The 20,055-nt window shown below is 46.9% G+C and overlaps 1 protein-coding gene and 2 long non-coding RNA genes across 3 annotated transcripts in view; all 3 read left to right on the forward strand.

Moving 5' to 3' along the window:
- The window catches only part of LOC132450712 (oxysterol-binding protein-related protein 10-like), a 51,739-nt gene extending 32,153 nt beyond the window's left edge, over positions 1-19,586 (forward strand). The window contains exons 7-13 of the mRNA XM_060042769.1: positions 1,232-1,389; positions 11,790-11,936; positions 12,445-12,961; positions 14,618-14,804; positions 15,763-15,945; positions 16,163-16,316; positions 17,586-19,586. Of these exons, the coding sequence (XP_059898752.1) occupies positions 1,232-1,389; positions 11,790-11,936; positions 12,445-12,961; positions 14,618-14,804; positions 15,763-15,945; positions 16,163-16,316; positions 17,586-17,630 (1,391 nt within the window). The 3' untranslated portion in view covers positions 17,631-19,586. The remainder of the gene's footprint in view (positions 1-1,231; positions 1,390-11,789; positions 11,937-12,444; positions 12,962-14,617; positions 14,805-15,762; positions 15,946-16,162; positions 16,317-17,585) is intronic.
- Positions 2,514-5,588, forward strand: LOC132450797 (uncharacterized). Its single transcript, XR_009523919.1, has 2 exons — positions 2,514-4,513; positions 4,562-5,588. It is a non-coding gene; the product is annotated as an uncharacterized LOC132450797 (long non-coding RNA).
- Positions 14,811-15,558, forward strand: LOC132450800 (uncharacterized). The gene is made up of 2 exons (XR_009523922.1): positions 14,811-15,268; positions 15,312-15,558. It is a non-coding gene; the product is annotated as an uncharacterized LOC132450800 (long non-coding RNA).
- Positions 19,587-20,055: the final 469 nt, after the last annotated feature.

Genomic DNA, 20,055 nt, shown 5'->3' on the forward strand with positions numbered 1-20,055 from the left:
CGGCATTGCTGCATGGGTGAGGTAAAAAAACGATGGCCACACTTTTGACTCTGAACCTGAGATTTTCCACCACTGGCCTGCATAGACCTTTCAGTTCACCTGCATGCGCCAGGTTCAATGGCTTCTGTAGCCCACTCATTTCTACTTCTGGTGCTGACGGTGACATCCCAAAGCAAAGTCTCCGCTCAAATTAAAGACCCATCAAACACTCCAATTGAACTGCAGGGACAGCACCACCTCTTGAGAAACACCAGTGATTGCAGATGCTGTTTCTGATTGGGAATGCTCAGGGACCAGGGTAATAAAGCCATGTAATAACTAATTTCCAACAGTAAATGTTTTGGGACTTAATCGGACGTACCATATGCCAGCGTGCATGCCAGCAAGGCAGACGTCTATGCCTGTCCTGGTATGTATACCAAGACAGCTGGTATGTAATGGAGCAGGCAGGCTAGCACTTTAAATCGCCCTGTCGGTTGACTGGAAGACTGACCCCAGCGATCCTTAACAGCATTTCATCTGGATGGGCCCGCCGCAGGCACCTCCCCTACTAGCACGTCCTGCAGTCTCAGTCAGCACCGCTTTCTACTCGCTAATGGATAATGTGGACTGGGGCTGTTGCGTTCAGACATTAAACCTTACTTGGCTGCTGGGATATGCAATAAGAGGAGGCTGCGGCGGCTGGTCTTAATATCAGTCTGTTTGCAGTGGATTGCGATAGGATCTTTTAATGAGAAGCAATTCCAAAGTGTGTTTTAATGCAGTGTAGTGGATGAGTTGCCTGTTCAAGTGTCCTCTTCAGACTGGGGCCAAGTTTTCACTCAAACGCCTTGGTTTCTACGCATTCAGAATTTAATGTCAAATAATGAATGGTATTTAATAGACCATACCACTGAAGGTATTTTGATAATGGAAATGTATCATTGATATTAGTGTATATTTATGTTGTATTTCTTTTTGAACGGTTGCCCAGAGACACTTCTCAAACGGTTGTTTTTTAATTCAGACAATTCTTTTCTCTTTGCCTCAAGCGAGCTCTTGTTGATCTAAAATTAACAATGAACCGATATATCACACACTCGCGCGCACACACGCACACGCACACACCAGTCGCACATACACACCTGACGCGTGCACACACACACCAGACACACACACACACACACACACACCGTATCCCCCCGCACCCATTCCTTCCGACTTGGTCCTAACCTCCCCCATCTCCTTCCAGATGGTGCACCTGTGTGGACTGTACCAAAGTCGCCCTCGGGGGAGCACCTGAAGAACGGCGGCCCGACGCCCCTGCGCTTGGCCGAGCCCTCCCCGTCCCTCAGGAAGAAGGGAATGTCCCCTGGTGCTGAGGTGAGGATGGCCTGCCGACTCTCTCTGGTGTCCACACTCGCCTCTCTCCCCCTCACCGTCCCCATGGCGCCACGCCCTGGCTCCCACAGGTCACCTGCGGTGAAACGCCCTATTACGGTTGTCATTGTTTTTAAGAACGTGAATCATCTTGAACCGTAAAGGTTGCTTCTCCTTTAGCGTTGGCATCCGGGCGTCCTTCTTTCCCTTTCCAGACGGTTCCCTGTTTCCCGAATGCTGTTGACACGCGGCCACCTCTTTCGGTGCGGCCGCAGTTTGTACGAGTGGGTCTGGGCTATGCGCAAAGGCGGAAGCCATTTTGAAGAAAACAAGACGCATGTTTTCCTCAGCCCTCGTGAAGGGCTCGCCGACGTCAGCGGGCGGTGTCGCCCCCCCCCGGAGACAGGGGGGTGGGGGGGAGTCCCGCTTCCCCCTACATGCTCCATCCTCCCCCGTCACGCTCAGAGATGTCTTGCCCTCGGTCTCGTGTGACGCAGGGAGAGTGCTCTCAGGCTGCTGAGGGTTGGAGCAGATCTGCTGTGTAATAAGTGGGTCACGATGCGCTGGGGCTCAGCCACACGCTAGCTCTCCGAATGCACGTGAATAGCGTGCGGTATCTGGGCCGCCCTGTATGTAGAGAGAGGGGGGGGGGGCGCAGGAGGATTGTGTAATGCGTGGAGCCCCCTTGCCCTTGAACCACATTTAGATTTAACGTTTTGTGTAGCTTTGAGCGCTGTATGTCTGTCCCTTAATGTTGAGGTATTTAAAAGCGTTGCACTTCAATGTTTGTTGCGTTGATCGATTCCAAGATGAAGCTGAACCGACTGAGCAGCATGTGCTGCAAATTCATTTCACTGCTGTCCCTTTGACACGGCTCCCCTGCCTGCTTCACTGCAACGATAACTATTGTGATGTGACACCCATCACACCCATGCATGCGCACCTACGCCAAGTTGGATATTTTCTCTTGTTCAATTGGGTCCGTGGAGGGGAAAATATGGTAAACTAATCACATTTCAAAACAAAAGTGATGACTGCAATGGAAAAGAGTTGGAGGACGCAGGTTTAAATATGTATTTAAACATGCAATTATGTGTCAAGGCACTCATCGAAGATATTAAACCTTCACACAATTTAATATGTTGTATAAAACATAACACTTAATGACCCGGGGGGGGGGGGGGGGGAATCCTACTACCTCAGCATGTTTCCCATAGTGGGGGGTGAGGTATACGAACGGGAGCCAGGCAATGTTTCTCTGTCCCACAAAGGCTGCGCTATAACAGCTGGGGAGCAGCACTGTGAGCCATCAAGATAACGATCCTCCTCCTATTGACGGATGGCTGTAAAACAGGGTATTATGGGGTTTCACAGTCAGCGCTGACAAGTGACTCAGACCTATTGTTAAGCTGTTGAAGAACAGAGACCGTTTGGCAGTTTGACATGAAATAGATGGATGGATTTATTCGGTTGAATGCCGCCCACCACGTAGAAAATAAATGAACGTTACATGGGATGTAAGCCATTAATGTAATTTAATCATTTTTTTGTCTGTATTATCAGTTATAATGTTTTGTGCGGTTCGAGGAGGACTGTGATAGGGTTACATGCGCTACTCTACTTCAGTCAAATCAGAGCAGCTAACTGTTTCATTATCTCAATACCGATTCCGGTCCATTCTCTAATGAGACATTGACCCCCTGTCAAGGCCGAAGAAGAGCTCAAAGCATTTGGTTGGCTGAGGGCAGGAAAGCGGATTCCAAAACTGGAGTGGTCCGGACGACGACCTTGGTGGTCTGAAGAGCGGTGAGAGCAAAACGAAAGAGGTCTCGTCCTCTCTGCTGCCTTCCACTTTCCAGTTGCCCGTCTGGTTAAAATTCAACAGACAACAAGAGCGAGTAGGCCTGCTTCTATTTTCACCTGGCAGTGGGCCAATGTGTGTGTGCGTGCGTGCGTGCGTGCGCGTGCGCGATGAAAGTGCGTACGCTTGCAGAATTGTTGTCACTGTTTATGCATTTTCCAATAGTAGCACTGTACCTGTTAGCTGAAGCCCAGCGGTTGTTATGGATGGGATCACCCGGTGCAGCGGTGACAGTGAATGACATAAAATCAATCGGCGGTCTGCTGTGCACCTCGAGGTGTGAACGTTTAGGGGAGGCAAGTGACAGTGGCCCAACGTTGATGCGGTCTGATAGGGCACCGAGAATGTTTTGATGGCGTAGATTGAAATGGCCTTATGGGTTGGAGTGCATGCTCAATAGGGGTAATGGAGGTGTAATAATCGAGTCATGCTGCAGCCGGAGCTTGGCCCACCGGGTCACATGTTCTCCAGAGCAAACACGTCAGTGGTCACCCGGGCTGCAGTTCCACTTGTCTCCAGCAGAAGGCAGCAAAGGACTGAATGTATTGATTCTTATACGTTTGTACCACAGACCCTTTTCGCACAGGGGTCATTGTAGGACCAACACCGGTGTCACTCCTTACACTAATGATCGGTCTGCTGCTTTTATGTACCAGGGCACGGGTACGAGGCTAAATTAGTGCAGATAAGTCTACTAGCTGTGCCCGGCCACATACAAAGAGCAACACCTATATGTTTGTGTTACGATGAGGCCTCTGAAAAGCGGCCTTTCACTTGCCCCAAATAAAATAATTTCTCGACTTTTGATGGATAATTGCCCATTTCTCCCTGTAAGCCTCCTCGAGCAAGATGCCTTTACCTCCACTGCTACCTAATGAGACGTAGGCCTGCCTAAAAATACGGACTCGCGAAGTGTTCTCATTAAAAGACTGCGTACCGGTTAGCGACTGGCTAGTGCGTGTTGGTGGTCTATTCTTCAGGCAGGTAGGTGGCAGAGCTCTGTGTGTGGGGAAGCGTCGGTCGTGACTCACTGCTTGCTTCTCGTCTCCGGATTTATTTAGCTCAGCGACTCGGTGGGCAGCTTAGGGTGACACCCGACAATCGAAACTAAACTTCTTCACGCACGCGGAGATATCTCCCCGGGTAACCGTCGCGTTACCATGCCGACTCAACATAGATATTCTAGAAGAGCCTTGTTTGGAGTTATTCTTCTTTTAGTGTGTGTGTGTGTGTGTGTGTGTGTGTGTGTGTGTGTGTGTGTGTGTGTGTGTGTGTGTGTGTGTGTGTGTGTGTGTGTGTGTGTGTGTGTGTGTGTGTGTGTGTGTGTGTGTGCGTGGCCAGCCCTCCACTGTCCAGCTTCAAATATCCCCTCTCCCCCCTCCCACCCCATATCCAAGCTGTTCTCGTTCAGTAGCAAAGCTACCGGAAGAAAGGGTGTGTGTGTGTGTGTGTGTGTGTGTGTGTGTGTGTGTGTGTGTGTGTGTGTGTGTGTGTGTGTGTGTGTGTGTGTCGAGAAAATGAACTGAGGACACGCATGTTTTATTTGCATTCTCCTTAGTAGTACACAAAAACTTATATTTTTTATTTTTACTAATTTGACACTCATTATTAGTCTATAATATACCATGACAAGTAGTCCCACACGAGTCCCACAAGAATGTGCCAATTATGGAGCATAGTGTGTGTTGGGTGGCTGAACACTGATTTACAGCGGCACACTGATATTAATCATGACCTGAAGCATGACAAACTGGCTGCTGGGAAGCTTTTGATGTTGTGATCAGGGGCTTTGATGAAGGTTAGATCATCTTGTTCTGCCCCAGCAGCACCTGTGAAAGGCCCAGCTGTGCCGAGAGCATCTGCCGAGAAAGAAGTGTCGACGACTTCATTGTTTCCCGTTTGAAATCCAGAATTCCCTGGAATATATCTTTTTTGAATGAATTATTAATACTGTATATTCCCAGGCCTGCTTTAAGAACCTAAAAACTTGTTTTCAATAATGAACAACATCCCTAACTATGGACATTTTATTTAACATAAATTACCATTAATTAAAATGTTTTCCTCAGTTTTCCTTTAGACACACTTACTGTGTGTGTGCTTGTGTGTGGTGAGGGGGCATTTCTTTATGCCCGTTCTCTCGTAAGATGTTTGATCAAAGTACAAAACACATATTTTAATTACAGGTCTCAGCCTCCTGTTCACACTTGCGCTATAACAAGGCCCTCCACGTATCACATTCACCCCCTACAACACCACGAGACACCAGCTTTCCCCCACACACACATGCACACACACACGCACGCACAGATACAAACACGCGCACAGATACGCACACACGCACAGATACGCACACACGCACAGATACGCACACGCACACAGATACAAACGCGCGCGCACACACACACAGATACAAACACGCACACAGATACACACACACACACACACACCCATCGTACGTACACACCACACACACACACACAGTTTATCATAACTCACTTTAGCTCGAATATAAATCACTCCATCTCGGCAACGCTTTGTACCCGTCTGTAATGTAATGATACTTCTGCACAGCTGTTCAGTGAGTCACACTTTGAGTTTAACAGCGACGCTCTCCAGAGCCGTGGCTCAAAGCTACTGTGTAACCCCCCCCCCCCCCCCATCATTGAAGTGGTGTGCGCCGCCGTGCTTCCCCACAGCGCTGGCTATGAAATCGCTTGGCTTATTCCACCAAACAAGGAGGGGGGGGGGGTACGTCAACAAGGGGGCAGAGGACTGCGGGTTTGGAACACGAGGCCTGGGCACGCTCATTAAGAAACACTTACGCACAGATGGTTTGCACACACACCATGTCCGGATGGGAGGGGGGGAAAGAAGACAAACGTTGACGTCGCTGTCAAGGAGGAGTGATTATGAGTATGAGTTTAGAGTATGAGACGAGACGTTGTCAGTATTTTAGTCTCCCTCGAGCGCCAAGAGGGGTCCCCTTATTACGGACGGAGACCATTGTTAGCGAAAGGTCATCTGGCTGGCAACCCCTCCACTGTCCAGCCTCACATACCCCCCCCCTCCACCCCCCTATCCATTCCTGTTCCTCAGACAGGGGACACGACGACGATGAGCAAAGCTACCGGATGAAAGTGTGTGTGTGTGTGTGTGTGTGTGTGTGTGTGTGTGTGTGTGTGTGTGTGTGTGTGTGTGTGTGTGTGTGTGTGTGTGTGTGTGTGTGTGTGTGTGTGTGTGTGTGTGTGTGTGTGTGTGTGTGGCGGAGGGGGGAGGGCAGTTAGAGATAAGGGCTGACATTCTGGAGAGGTAGGGATGAGGGGGAGGATGAGGAAGGCCCTGTGCCTTTAAAGGTTAGGTCTCGTTGGGAAGCTTGGGCAGGCAGCGGCCTTTGAAGATGGCAATACATTTATAACCTCTCTCTCTCTCTCTTCCCCCCCTCCCCTGAGTCCTTGATGAGAGAGAGAAGAGGAGGAATAAAGGGGAAGCAGAAGAGGGGGCGGAGAGAGATTAGGTGTGAGATAAAGAAACAGAAATGGATGGTGGCGGCGGGCTAGAGAGAGAAAGCAGGTTGGAGAACGAGGGAATTGAAATGAGGGCGACGCATGAAAAAGAATGGAATAGTGGCTGGCATGAATGGGATGGTGGTCGTGGTGGTGGTGGAGGAGGTGTGTGTCTGTGTGTGCGCGGCGGGGGGGGGGGGGGGTGGGGGAAGTGGAAAGCAAGCATAGACTGGAATTGTGAATGAAAGAAGAAACAATCGAGATGAGACTGTCTGGAACAATGGAGAAGAGAGTGTATGGGATGAATGGGAAATGGAAGGGATGTGTGTCTCCAATGAAAGGCACACGGGTGGACGCCAAGGTGACGACAGAGAGAGGGGCGATCGAGAGACACAGGGACACTGGAGGGAGAGAGAGAGGGATGGAGACGGGGGGAGGAGGTGGTGGAGGAGGTGGTGGAGACATTGACAGCGCCATGGAAAAGGCGACACAGAAATTTGAGCGAGCCAAGGCGGGCGGAAAGGAAAACGACACGCGTGTGTGGAGAAAGGCTTGTGAGTAAGGGGGAGGGGCACGGGGGAAGCCTGGGGGAGTAGTGACGTCGGTGAGTGGGTGGGGTCGTGTGGAGAGGAGCAGGGAAACACGTGAACGTTAGAAGAGGTGGTGTGTTGTCGGGGATGGGGGGGGGGCAATTATCACGGCAGAGGAAGTCATTGGTGTCGGCAGGTCCCTCTATCTTGCTTCACTCTCGCTCTCGCTCTCTCTCTAGCGATCCTTATTTCTCATCTCCCAGGGCATTCTCGCACTGTTTCTCTCTCTCTCTCTCTCTCTCTCTCTCTCTCTCGCACTCTCGTTCACTCCCTCTCTGCTTAGGTCTCATTTCACAGGCCATTCTCTGTTTCTCTCTCTCTCTCTCTCTCTCTCTCTCTCTCTCTCTCTCTCTCTCTCTCTCTCTCTCTCTCTCTCTCTCTCTCTCTCTCTGTTTGCCTCTGTGAGTCACCTCCACATACAAAAGCCTCTCACAGAGCCTTCTATACAGAAGCCTGCCATCACATGCAGCCCTGCAGTGGCCTGGGATAAGCAAAGGGGAAGGAAGGAAGGAAGGAGCCTGTGTATTTGCTCCCAAAAGTTCATTTTGGAGCTTTTTTTGTAGGCGAGGCAGCACCATTTGACTTGGGGAACATTTTTGGATATTACATCACCTCAAGAAGTGAGTGTGGGTGTTTTTTTCGAACGGCGGGAATTTAATTGGACTTTGATTGTGAAAAAGTATAGATTGTGCTGGACTTGCGGTCCAGTACAATCAGTACAGGCTTGTGGTTGGAAAGTACTCAAGGCAGTACTTTCCAAACATACTGTGTGTGTGTGTGTGTGTGTGTGTGTGTGTGTGTGTGTGTGTGTGTGTGTGTGTGTGTGTGTGTGTGTGTGTGTGTGTGTGTGTGTGAATATTCAAGTGTGTTATTGTTTACTTGTATGTATGTGTTTGAAATCATTTCCTTAGTATTGTTATGTACTGTATATGTCATTTGCTTATTGACTGCACCTAAACCCTTAAAAGTTGTAAAAAAAAAAAGGAAAAAACTTTGCTAAATATTGAAACTCTTATCTACCTAATTTTACTAAATAGTTGTTACTGGACTGCCGATGTGGAATTTAACCTGATTGAATCTGATCAAATTAACATTGGTCTGAAGGATCCCTCGTACAACTTGTGTCAGAGGTCAATCTCTAATCTTCAGCACTGGTGTGTCTGGTAATGGCAAGCTAGGTTTAACCTGTACCTCCCTGTATGTGAGGTTGTGTATAACCATCTTATAAACATTTAGCTTAACCAAACGTTCCTCATCAGAGGCTGCTCGAGAACTAGAGAAGATAACCATATGATGGACAATCTTCAGGATTGCCACATTAAACCCTCCTCACAAAACAAAGTCCCAGCCTCTATGTGTCACTTCCTATCCTTTCCCAAGCTGAATAAATGTCCTTAAGCAGCGCTGCTCTGGACGTGATGGGCCCTGTGAGATGCCCGATCAGGGCGAGGTTGAGCGACTCAGAACCCCTCACTGCTCATTTCCTCCTGAACATTAATTTCCCGCTGCTATCAAGAGGCTGTTTAATCAGTTAGTAGTGCTGGTGTCACGCACGCACCGGCGCACAAACGTGCACACACCTTCCCGTCCCTTCTCCCCTTTGCTTCTCAATTATATTTATAACTTGGAAAAATGTACAAGCTACTTGGTTGTGTGTGTGTGTGTGTGTGTGTGTGTGTGTGTGTGTGTGTGTGTGTGTGTGTGTGTGTGTGTGTGTGTGTGTGTGTGTGTGTGTGTGTGTGTGTGTGTGTGTGTGTGTGTGTCAATGTTTTTTGTGCGCACGTGTGCATAACAAATGTTGAACGTAAAAAGGCTTCATGGCATGCCATGCTCACTGAAAGTTACAAGGAGTGTGAGTGTGTGTGTTGCGTTTGCTGTGATGAACGACCTATACATCAGATTCACGTGATGCATGGGATGAAATATTCCGATGACAGCAGCCACCTCCCTACATCTTTATTCCTACAGTTGCTCCACACCAACTGTGAAAATAATTCCATAACTAGGCGGGCACTGTGCCCCCCCCCCCTAATTGCAAAGTCAGAATTAATTATGACAGAAATTACTTATCACGCTATGATCCATACACTTCTATTGCGACAGTGTATGCCTGACCAAAGCAGGAATCTCCATAGCAACCAAACATTTTGAATAAAGGTGACAATGAGTGGAAAGCTGTCTGAAGTTCAACAACGAAATCGCTTGGTCGTTTAAACGTTTAAATGAGATCACGAAGAGGGCGTGATCTCATTATCTCAGACTGATCTGAAACCGTGCTAGACGGTTTCTTTTAAATCAAGGTTCCACCGCTCATTCAAGGTTACACTCGTTATCGTCACCAGTCTGAAATGATGCGTTTACGTTGCAGGACTGAAAAGGTTGTATGGTTGAATGGATGGAGAAGCTCCATGTGAGAAAAGAGAATGTTGACGACCACCACATACTGTATACACAAGACATAGAAAACAACCATGGCCGTTAGGGAGACAAAACAGGCTCACACAACAACCAGTTTGTTGTTCTTGGTCTTGACATATGTATGTCTTCGATTTTTGCATGTTTCTCTGCATGTTTTCAAGCCTAGTATTTGTACAATGTGTTTCTGTTTGCATTTGCGTGTGTTTATCTTCATCGTTATTTCCATACGTTTGTGTCCCAGACGGTTCTACCAAAGCATCATCCTCACACATTAATAAGGCTGCGAACCGATACAAGCTGTGGCAGCCGCCCACAAGGGATACTTCTGTTGTTCATGTTGTGCCCTGACGTAATTGGATGTGAATAGTACACATTTCCAATACATTTTCCTATCCAACCACAAAATGGTACATTATTTAGCCCTCTTTCAGCCTGATTCACGATTTGGATAGACAGAGGATAAGGAGAGAGGGAGAAAGGGAGAGACGGAGAGACATTTGCTAAGAATCAAAGCATAGAAGAGTATTTGTTGCCCCACGGGTGAGAAGCACTTTCATCTTGCATTACATATATTCATATCATCCTGCATCTCTGTTCTCCCTCTCTATTCACAATATCACATGCTTAGAGCGTTCCCCCTGACCCAGATCATGGGACCTGCTGCCAGCTGAACGCTGCAATTACACACAGCTCCCCACCCTCTCCTACTCCTGTCAATCAAGAACCCTGAGCTTCTGCTGCGTCTAAAGAACATTGTGCTAGACATCTTATTAACTAAACTACCAACTTAGTGGTTTGACTTGTAATTAACACTCAAGGTGAAAGTTTTGAAAGAAAGTGTTAGAATTTGATAGTCTTAGTAATTATTTGTTACCTTTTGAATTAAGTTGTCAGTGATAATTCATTTTCTAGCTTCTAATCCATGTTCACGAGTAAAACTGAATTTTCTAGAATTGACTTCCCGGATATTAGCTGAGCTTCTGTTTGTTTGTCTGACCTTTTCTCTATTTCTCAACAACCGTTCATCTGATCTAGTTCCCTTCCCTTGGTGGGAGTACTGCTGAGGACTAAAGGAAATGCAGTGTCGGGTTTGACGTTGTTTGTTTCATGCAGCAATACCGAAGCCCAAGCTATCGGTCCGCTCCAAACAGGCCCCTTTTATATGGGTCCTTCACTAGTCTATAACCAGGTACCAGACTGGAACCTGGATATATTGGAATAGGTCTTCCATGTTGGAATTCCCCCTTCCTGCTTTCTCAGCGGTGCAATTCGACCAATTGCTAAGTAGGGTTGATATGCATATAAATGGTGGCATCAAGGCTCTTGTTAGTGCTCAATGCTCCCTGAAAACCATATGGAGCCGAGTCACAGAGGTGTCCAAACAGGGAGGCCAGGTGCCGCTCGTATAATTAATGGAGGGTTGGTTCCATTTAGGGAAAGCAGCGCTCCAGACTCAACCAGCCGTGTACATGTTTCCCTCGGTGGCATTTCAGACCGAGATGTGTCACTGTAAACAATGCTGTACAAATTTATCTGTGAGGCTTTCATTACTTTGACAAGGCCCTTGTGTAGTCCATCCTTCTCTGTGTGGTAATTAAAGTTGTAAACCAAAGTCATGCATTGGAAACGTATGGAGGAACTGGTGTTGTGGATTGCACCATTATTAAAGGGAACGTTTGTTGATTTTACATGTTGACCATACTTTGTGGGTCATTCAATATTGTAATGCCGCCTTCAAATATAATCTGTGTAACTATATTTCAATAACCAGTTTACAAGGAATATGTTGACTACAAACAGTTATTTATGTTTGACAAACAAGGAAAAAAACACTGGTGCCGAGACTCCGCCCAATAACATTTCACATCCTTTACGCAAAGTGATGCCAAACATTTTATCAGTGACACCTATTGTTTACTAAATTATTGAAACCTATTAACTTTCCAGCTAGCAGACAGTAGTCCTAACGTGTTTAATTGGTGCACTGCCCCTTTAAACGGCCCGGGTTCCCTTATCCTGTACGTGAATCCATCTGGCTCCCTGTGTGTCCAGCAGCAGCCGAGCCTGGAGGACATCGGATCCAGGGAGGAGATGACGGACGTGGAGGACAACGAGGAGGAGGACCTGGGGGTGCTGGACGACCAGCGGAGCATCATCCTCCACCTGCTCTCCCAGCTCAAACTGGGCATGGATCTGACGCGGGTAGGGGCCGACGTTCACTCACACATTGGGGATATTCGGAAATCGCTTTTTTTTGCTCGGAACCCTGGTCCGAGGGAGAAAACAAAAAGTTGTGAGATAAACAAGACATTTTTATGACAAAATACATATTGGTGGCCATTTTAGAGGGGTTTAATCAGTGGCAGGAAATCTGTCAGGATGTGATGTTTGTGAAATTAAGCTGCAGGAAGAAGGATTAATTTCCCCCGCTTTCCAGTTTCACTCCCTCGCTGTGTTTAATATTAAACTTTGCAACCCTGTAGAGAATTTAGTTTGCTTGTAACGTACAGACACAGAGACAGACACCTTTATTGATCCCGAAGGAAATTACTTGTTACAGTTGCTCAGCCCAAGCCAGAAACATCAGAGTAAATCGAACACAATAAACACAATGTCATTAACACAATAAACACAATGGCGTACATCGAAACACAGTTTTCTTTGGAGTGTGCCTAATTCCGGTCTCCCTGCCTCTCCGTCTCTCCTCCAGGTAGTGCTGCCCACCTTCATCCTGGAGAAGCGCTCGCTGCTGGAGATGTACGCCAACTTCATGGCCCATCCGGACATGTTCCTGTCCATCACTGCCGGGACCACCCCCGAGGACCGCATGGTCCGCTTCGTGGAGTACTACCTGACCGCCTTCCACGAGGGCCGCAAGGGCGCCGTGGCCAAGAAGCCCTACAACCCTGTCCTGGGCGAGAGCTTCCACTGCTCCTGGGAGGTGCCGCGGGACAAGGTCAAGCCCCTGGTGAGGTCCAACCAGGGGTCCCACGGGCGGGATCCGTCCTGGGCCCCTAACAACAGCCCCCAGCCCAGCCCTGCGGCGGAGGACCCTAACCCGGGAGGCTGCTACCGGGTGGGCTTCGTGGCGGAGCAGGTGTCCCACCACCCGCCCGTGTCCGGGTTCTACTGCGAGTGCCGGGAGAGGAACATGTGTGTGAACGCCCACGTGTGGACCAAGAGCAAGTTCATGGGGATGTCCATAGGGGTGTCCATGGTGGGGGAAGGTAGGCCAGCGTCTCACAACCTATTTTATGTGTATTGCTTTCAGTCTGTCTGTCTGTCTCTGTCTGTCTGTCCGTCTGTCTGTCTGTCTGTCTGTCTGTGGTTGTGGAGAGAATCACAAGGCAACTCAACAGCAGAGAGTGTTGAGTGTCTGCAGGCCAGGAGAAACACAATGCACCCTAGTTAATGAAGTCCAGCAGCAGGCGTACCAGAGAGTGTTGACGTTCTCACTCAGACGTGCGCTGTGTGTGCGTCACTGCAGCGCTAGCGATACAGGCCCCAAGACATCCCCTCGTCTCGGGGGTTATGACTCAGAGAAAGACGTGATCCGTCGCTCACAGAGAAATCAATAGGCCTTGCTGCTCCGTCGTTCCGCGGGGGCGTCGAGGGAAAAACTAATGCCTGGGAAAATATTACTTGCAGCCAGAAATAAATACGTTGCCGCTGAGTCACACCTCTGTTTGCTCGACGGCTACGTCTGTGTTGGATGTTCTTTGGTGTTTCTGGTACCGGATTGACCTGAGTGGAAGAGTGATGGATGACGGACATGCTATTCATGCACTTAGCTGTAGTGAAACCTGCCGGCTCCTGTTTTCACCTCTCCCCTCTCACCCATCACTTGATCAGCTATGACGCTGCTGGAAGCCATTGAGGAGGAGCACCGTTACACATAGACACGTTTTATTAAAATATGATCACAGAGGGTAACTGAAACATCAACATTGATGAGAACGAAGTACCTTTTTTATGTATAGATTTTATTTGAACATAAAATAACAAATACTGTTGCTTAACAATGAATAACATCTCTGCTTGTGATAATCTCCTAGGCCTTATAAATGAAATGCAGAGCTTAAAATTGGGGACTTGCTCTGCAGCACAATGTATTTTCTACCTCAGCCTACAAAGAGTGATCCCTGCCACGGTGGTGTTATAAGGAGAATAAGTAATAGGTGCTAATGCATTAAAGCTATTACTGATTCCGTGCCGGGGGGAACACATCAGTCCACATACCAGGTTAAATCAGGAGATTCAATTACTGTTTGAGACTATTGAGTTAAATATCGTAACAAAGCCATGCAGTGTCTGGTGGAATTCAATTGTTAAACTCTGGTAAAATGGCGGGTGTCAGGAGGTTAGTGGTTCCCACAGCCAACAGTACTACCACTAGCTGGCAGGCAAAGTAAGCCTACTAGGTAAACATGGTATGTCACATATTTGAACATATTGTTTAACATATGCTAATATCTAATACAGTTGCACTCTCTGAGACGCACTCATCTATTACAACACTGGGGGGGGGATGGATAGTGTAGAGAGGTTAGGAGGTTTGATTCCCAGCTGAAAGGCTCCTGGGTTCAGTCTCCCTGTAAGGGCCAAACCACTACCTGCTGAAACCAATTGACTCTGGATGATATCCGCTCCAAAACGACTGAATAGTAATCGAAACATGTCACCCATCATGCAGTGCGTTCGTATTCAGAATCCGAACCAGACAGCCCCTTAACTTTAATAAGTAATAAAAAGCAGCTAATGCTTTAATTGTATTTTCGTCTTATAATTTATTGGAAATGAAACCTGGCAATTATCTTTTTTTTCACACATCAAAAAGCGTTGCCCCTGGCTTGACCCTGCTGCCCCCTCCTCCCCCCTCCCAGGAGTGCTGAGCCTGCTGGACCACGACGAGGAGTACGTGTTCACGCTGCCCAGCGCCTTCGCCCGCTCCATCCTCACCGTGCCCTGGGTGGAGCTGGGGGGAAAGGTCTCCATCAGCTGTGCCAAGAGCGGCTACTCGGCCACCGTCACCTTCCACACCAAGCCCTTCTACGGGGGGAAGGTCCACCGGTAAGGCCCAGGGGTTTCTGGAGGTTAGCGCTGTGTTTCTCCTCTATTCTCTCCCATCATTGTTCTATAGCAAATTTTTTCCCATAAAATATTCTCATGATTTTCATTAGAGAAATGATGGAGAGAATACTTTTTATGGTAAAAGGAGGTTTAGAAAAATGATGGAGAGAATAAAAAATCGAGAAAAAGGTGGTATAGTAAATTGGAGAGAAAACGTATATATTTTATTTATTAATTTTAAAAGAGGTATAGAAAAATTATGGAGAATAAAAAATAGGGAGAAAGGAGGTATAGAAAATGTTTGAGAGAGTATACATCTTTTGGAAAAAGGAGGTATAGAAAATGATGGAGAGAATATTTTTTTTGGAAAAAGGAGGTGTAGAAAATTATGGAGTGAATAAAAAAATCGAGAAAAAGGTGGTATAGAAAATGATCAAGAGAATATATTTTTTGGGAAAAAGGAGGTTTAGAAAATGATGGAGAGAATATATTTTTGGGAAAAAGGAGGTATAGAAAATGATGGAGAGAATATCTTTTTTTGGAAAAAGGAGGTATAGAAAATTATGGAGAGAATAAAAAAATCGAGATAAAGGTGGTAAAGAAAATGATCAAGAGAATATATTTTTGGGGAAAAAGGAGGTTTAGAAAATGGAGAGAATATATTTTTGGGAAAAATAAGGTATAGAAAATGATGGAGAATATATTATCTGGAAAAGGAGGTAGAGAAAATTATGGAGAGAATAAAAAATCTAGATTTTTTTTTTTTGAAAATGGAGAGAATTAATTATTTGGAAAGGGAGGTATAACAAATCTAGAAAAAGGAGGTATAGAAAATGAGGGAGAGAATAAAAAATTGAGAAAAAGGAGGTATAGAAAATGATGGAGAATGTATTTTGGGAATAAGGGGGTAGATGCACGTCCCGAAACCCAACTCTCCTCTTCCTCCTTTGCTGGGCAGAGTGACTGCGGAGGTGAAGCACAACCCCACCAACGTGGTGGTCTGTAAGGCCCAGGGGGAGTGGAACGGCACGCTGGAGTTCACCTACAGCAACGGGGAGACCAAGGTGATGGACACGGCCAGGCTGCCCGTCATCAAGAAGAAGCTGCGGCCGGTGGACAAGCAGGGCCGGACCGAGTCCAGGTGAGCCGGGAGCCTTCTGCACACTGCTGCTGTTGGAACAATGACAACATCTGGAATGGATACAGTGTTATTTTGAGCTGGGACATCAGCAATGGGCTAAAATGGTGTGTGTGTGTGTGTGTGTGTGTGTGTGTGTGTGTGTGTGTGTGTGTGTGTGTGTGTGTGTGTGTGTGTGTGTGTGTGTGTGTGTGTGTGTGTGTGTGTGTGTGTGTCCAAGGCGGTTGTGGCAGCACGTCACCAGGTCTCTGAAGGAGGGGAACATGGAGGAGGCCACGGAACACAAGCACCAACTGGAGGAACGCCAGAGGGCAGAGGAGAAGCAGAGAGCGGGGAACAACACACCCTGGACCCCCAAACACTTCACCAAGGAGGTACACAACTACTGCTAGGATCTATACTAGAACACTCGAACACGCCATGTCATGCTATAGGGGGGATGTGCCATAAGCTGTCCTGGATCTTCTATCATTTTATCAAGATATATATTATATTTTTTTGGGGAAAGGAGGTATAGAAAACTAATGGAGAGAATAATATTATATAGTGTGGTAACCCGGCTTGGTGAGTGAGCCGCCTCCTTCCAATCAGCACACGAACTGGACCTTACTTAAAGCCAAAATGACACTTTTATTCAAACATATATTATATATCTATCAAATCAAACAAAACTCAGCTTTGGAGGAATCCACAGTCTTGTTCCTCCGGGTGGAATCACACCACCCACAGAGACTGGTCTCTCCGCACACGCGAACCAGGAGAGCCCTGAATGAGTGTGGAAGCATGCTTTTTAAAGCATGCTTCCCCACCTGCTCCTCAGGTGCTCCGCATCTCAATGATTGGCACCAATGCTCTTACTGGCGCCATCTGTTGAAAATCGGTGGTACACCGCCTCCACAACCTGCCCCCTTGGCCTCCAGGGGCGCTGTGCCAGAGACGGGTTACCACAATAGGTATATATTTTTATACCTCCTTTTACCCCAAGAAATATTCTCTCCATCATTTTTCTGGACCTTTTCCTTGATTTTTTAACTGCTGTATAAGGATTCTTTACTAGAACATTAAAACAACATGCCATGTCATGCTATGGGGGGATGTGCGATAAGCTGCCCTTGATCTTCCATATTTTGGTATGGAACAGGACATATACTGTTGTCCTGTTGTTTTGGTATGTTGTGTTGTTGTTGTCTGAGTTCTGAACTGATGACTTCATCGGACAATTACTGAGATATATTTGAATGTATTCTGTAGGGCTGGGTAACACAAAGTATCATGTCAGTGATGTTTCCGACATGACTTTGAGACATTCCAAATAGTGACATTTTCCAAATTCCCCTCCAGCTAGTTGTCTGCTCTCCTCGGTTTGTTCCTCAAAACGTTTCACTATCACTTTGCCGTCAACACGATATTATCACGAAAGCCGGTCCCGAGTTTCAATTTGTATGCCCCACCGTCCGTGACCTCCGCGCAGATTGGAGTACGAGGATAAAATAATGAGCCGAGGGAATTGTAGCGTTCTGCCAAACTCTGCAGCGATCCAAGTTGAGAAGACGTCCAAAAAAATTGTGACCTGCGAAAACTAAAAAAAATACAGAAAATATATTTTCTCAGTTCACCTACTCTCTTCTTCCCTCGATGTGCAGGGAGAAGGCTGGACCTTCAACAACACACTGCGGAAGTCTCCCTGACCACAGCACCTCCACTACCCCCTGGACTATCAATAAAAACCCTTCGCCCCACCCTCCTCCTCCTCCTCCACTCTGATGGCAAAGACACTGAGGAGGAACGTGGAAGGGAACCAGGTGCCAAATGGTTTGGGCGGGGTTGGGGGGAGGGGGGGGTCATCACTGTATCGGTGATTCTCGTTGCAGGGTTCTTTATCAGACAAATATAGTATACATTTTTATATGATAGTATCGCGTGAGAGTATTTCTATATATATTTAGTTTTTTTTTCTTGCGCACTCAAAGACATTCGCCACCGGTGTTTGTGCTGCTCTCCTCACGTGCGCGCGTGCGTGTGTGTGTGTGTGTGTGTGTGTGTGTGCGCTCTCAGTGTCTATTTTTTCACATTCCAAAGCCTTTCGTTGTCATGCAGCTTTAAAACAAATCCAAATCGTACCGCTTGGCAAGGCCGCCATCACAGATCCGCTCGGGGGACGGCAGATGTGCGTCTCACACACAAAGCGTTGTCGTCGCCAGGCTTAACGTGGTTCCTCCGAGCGCGCGCGACAACAACAAAATGGCCGCCGCTTTGTCATCGAGGCCGGCGGCAAAACCGGACACCTCACCGTTTGTGGATGTTTTTATTTTATTTTATTTTTAACCGCTAGAACATGAATGTACCCGGTCACACCACGATGTTGGTACTAGGTGTCTCATTGATTTTTTACACGACGTGAACGGCAGTGTGTTGTCTCCATGTCTGTTATTGTGCCACGGTGAGCTTTCATCAGCCTAGTAATTTATTCTCATCTCGGTTCCCCACCCCTTCCTAATGCACCCTTGTTTTCCAACTACGTTCACCCTCTAATCACAGGCATTAGCTCTATAATAATACCATGCACACACACACAGACACACTTCCTGTGCAATACACAATATTACGTTTACCCTGAGGGGGGGGGGGGGTCCTCTGTGTTCGAGTGTGTGTGTGTTCGAGTGTGTGTATCCTCTGCGTAGCATAGAGGTGATTAGGCAGAGGGTGCACTCAGCTCACGCTCGGCGATGCAAATATATCTCTGTTGGATGAAGCCCAGAGATATTTTGAACATGCATAGGAGGGGATGCATACGGGGAAGGACACGACCCCCAGTACCCCACTCGAGGGAGCCACTGTTTGGCTGCAGGAAGATGAAAGAAGGCATTAAGCTCCCCAGAGTATTAAAGAGGGAAGCCACGTGTGTAAGGAGATGTTTCCAGTAATCTATTTACAACTTGAATCCTGAATACGCTTATCCACATGCCTTTTTTCTTTCACCATGTATTCCTGCCATTGCCAAAAAATGTAACCCTTTGCTGTGTGGTATTTTTAACAATTTCTCAAATATTCTTATGACGGTGAGAAGGAAAATGTAGGTCAGTGTGTTGTTTATTCAGTGTTAGTGGACAAAGCAATGCAGGGACCTAGAGACAAGCATTGCTCGATTCCTTCCCGAATTGGTGATGTTTAGGTAGCGAGATGTACCCAAACCTATATACTTCTCAACCATTTTTGTTTCAACACAACGTCGGTACACTCTGCTGTCGAATCTAAAGTCGTCAACGTGTAATCACAGGTACCAACAAACTGCCAGGCAACAACCACTGTGTTCCATTGTTCATGAACACTAGCTTTATATGAAACTAGCGAGCACTTTTTTAAAAGAAGGAAATGCTGATGTGAGATGTGAGACGGAGAGAAGGTGTCCGCATTAGAATACACGCCACACACACACACATCCATTTGTCTTAATTTGATCAAACGTTAATTTCACTTCAGTTCGATATCCTGAATGTATTGTCCTTGTTCTTTCTTGACCCATGACCGAATTACTCTTTAGGTAGAATACCTATGCAACGCCACAAACCATAGGTTGAAGGAGACTTTGAAGAAAAATAAAAAGGTTTAGTAGAATCTTTGTTCTAATAAATGTGGAATTTAAATGATGGATCTCATTTTTTGACTGCTGCAGTATAGTATGATTGAATCGACCGATTTAACTTCCAGATTTTATTACTTAATCTTGTGCTTTCCACTCCACTTTATACTATGTACTAAAGGAAATAAACACAATCTGGGGTTGACACTAAGGTTTCAAAAGCACTTGCCCATCGGGCAAGTACAGGTCAGGTTCAACTTGCCCGAATGTAATGTTCACTTGCCCAAATTATAATCCGAATCATGAACAGGCCTCTTTTTGCCAGGCACCCGGCCTGGTTTTGGGGGGGCTCAGAAAAATCATCCTAGCTCAGACTGAAGCTGAATGTTAGCTTCCACACATGTTGTGTTTAAAAAAGAACAAACTTCTCTTTTTTTCCTTATTTATCGAGCGGTCACATCGTGCCATGAAGTGATTTCAGTCCACCGTTGCAACCTATTAAAGCTATCGCCAAGTTATATGTAGACCTGCAT

The sequence above is a fragment of the Gadus macrocephalus genome, chromosome 22, assembly GCF_031168955.1.
Source record: "Gadus macrocephalus chromosome 22, ASM3116895v1".
Lineage (NCBI taxonomy): Eukaryota > Metazoa > Chordata > Actinopteri > Gadiformes > Gadidae > Gadus > Gadus macrocephalus.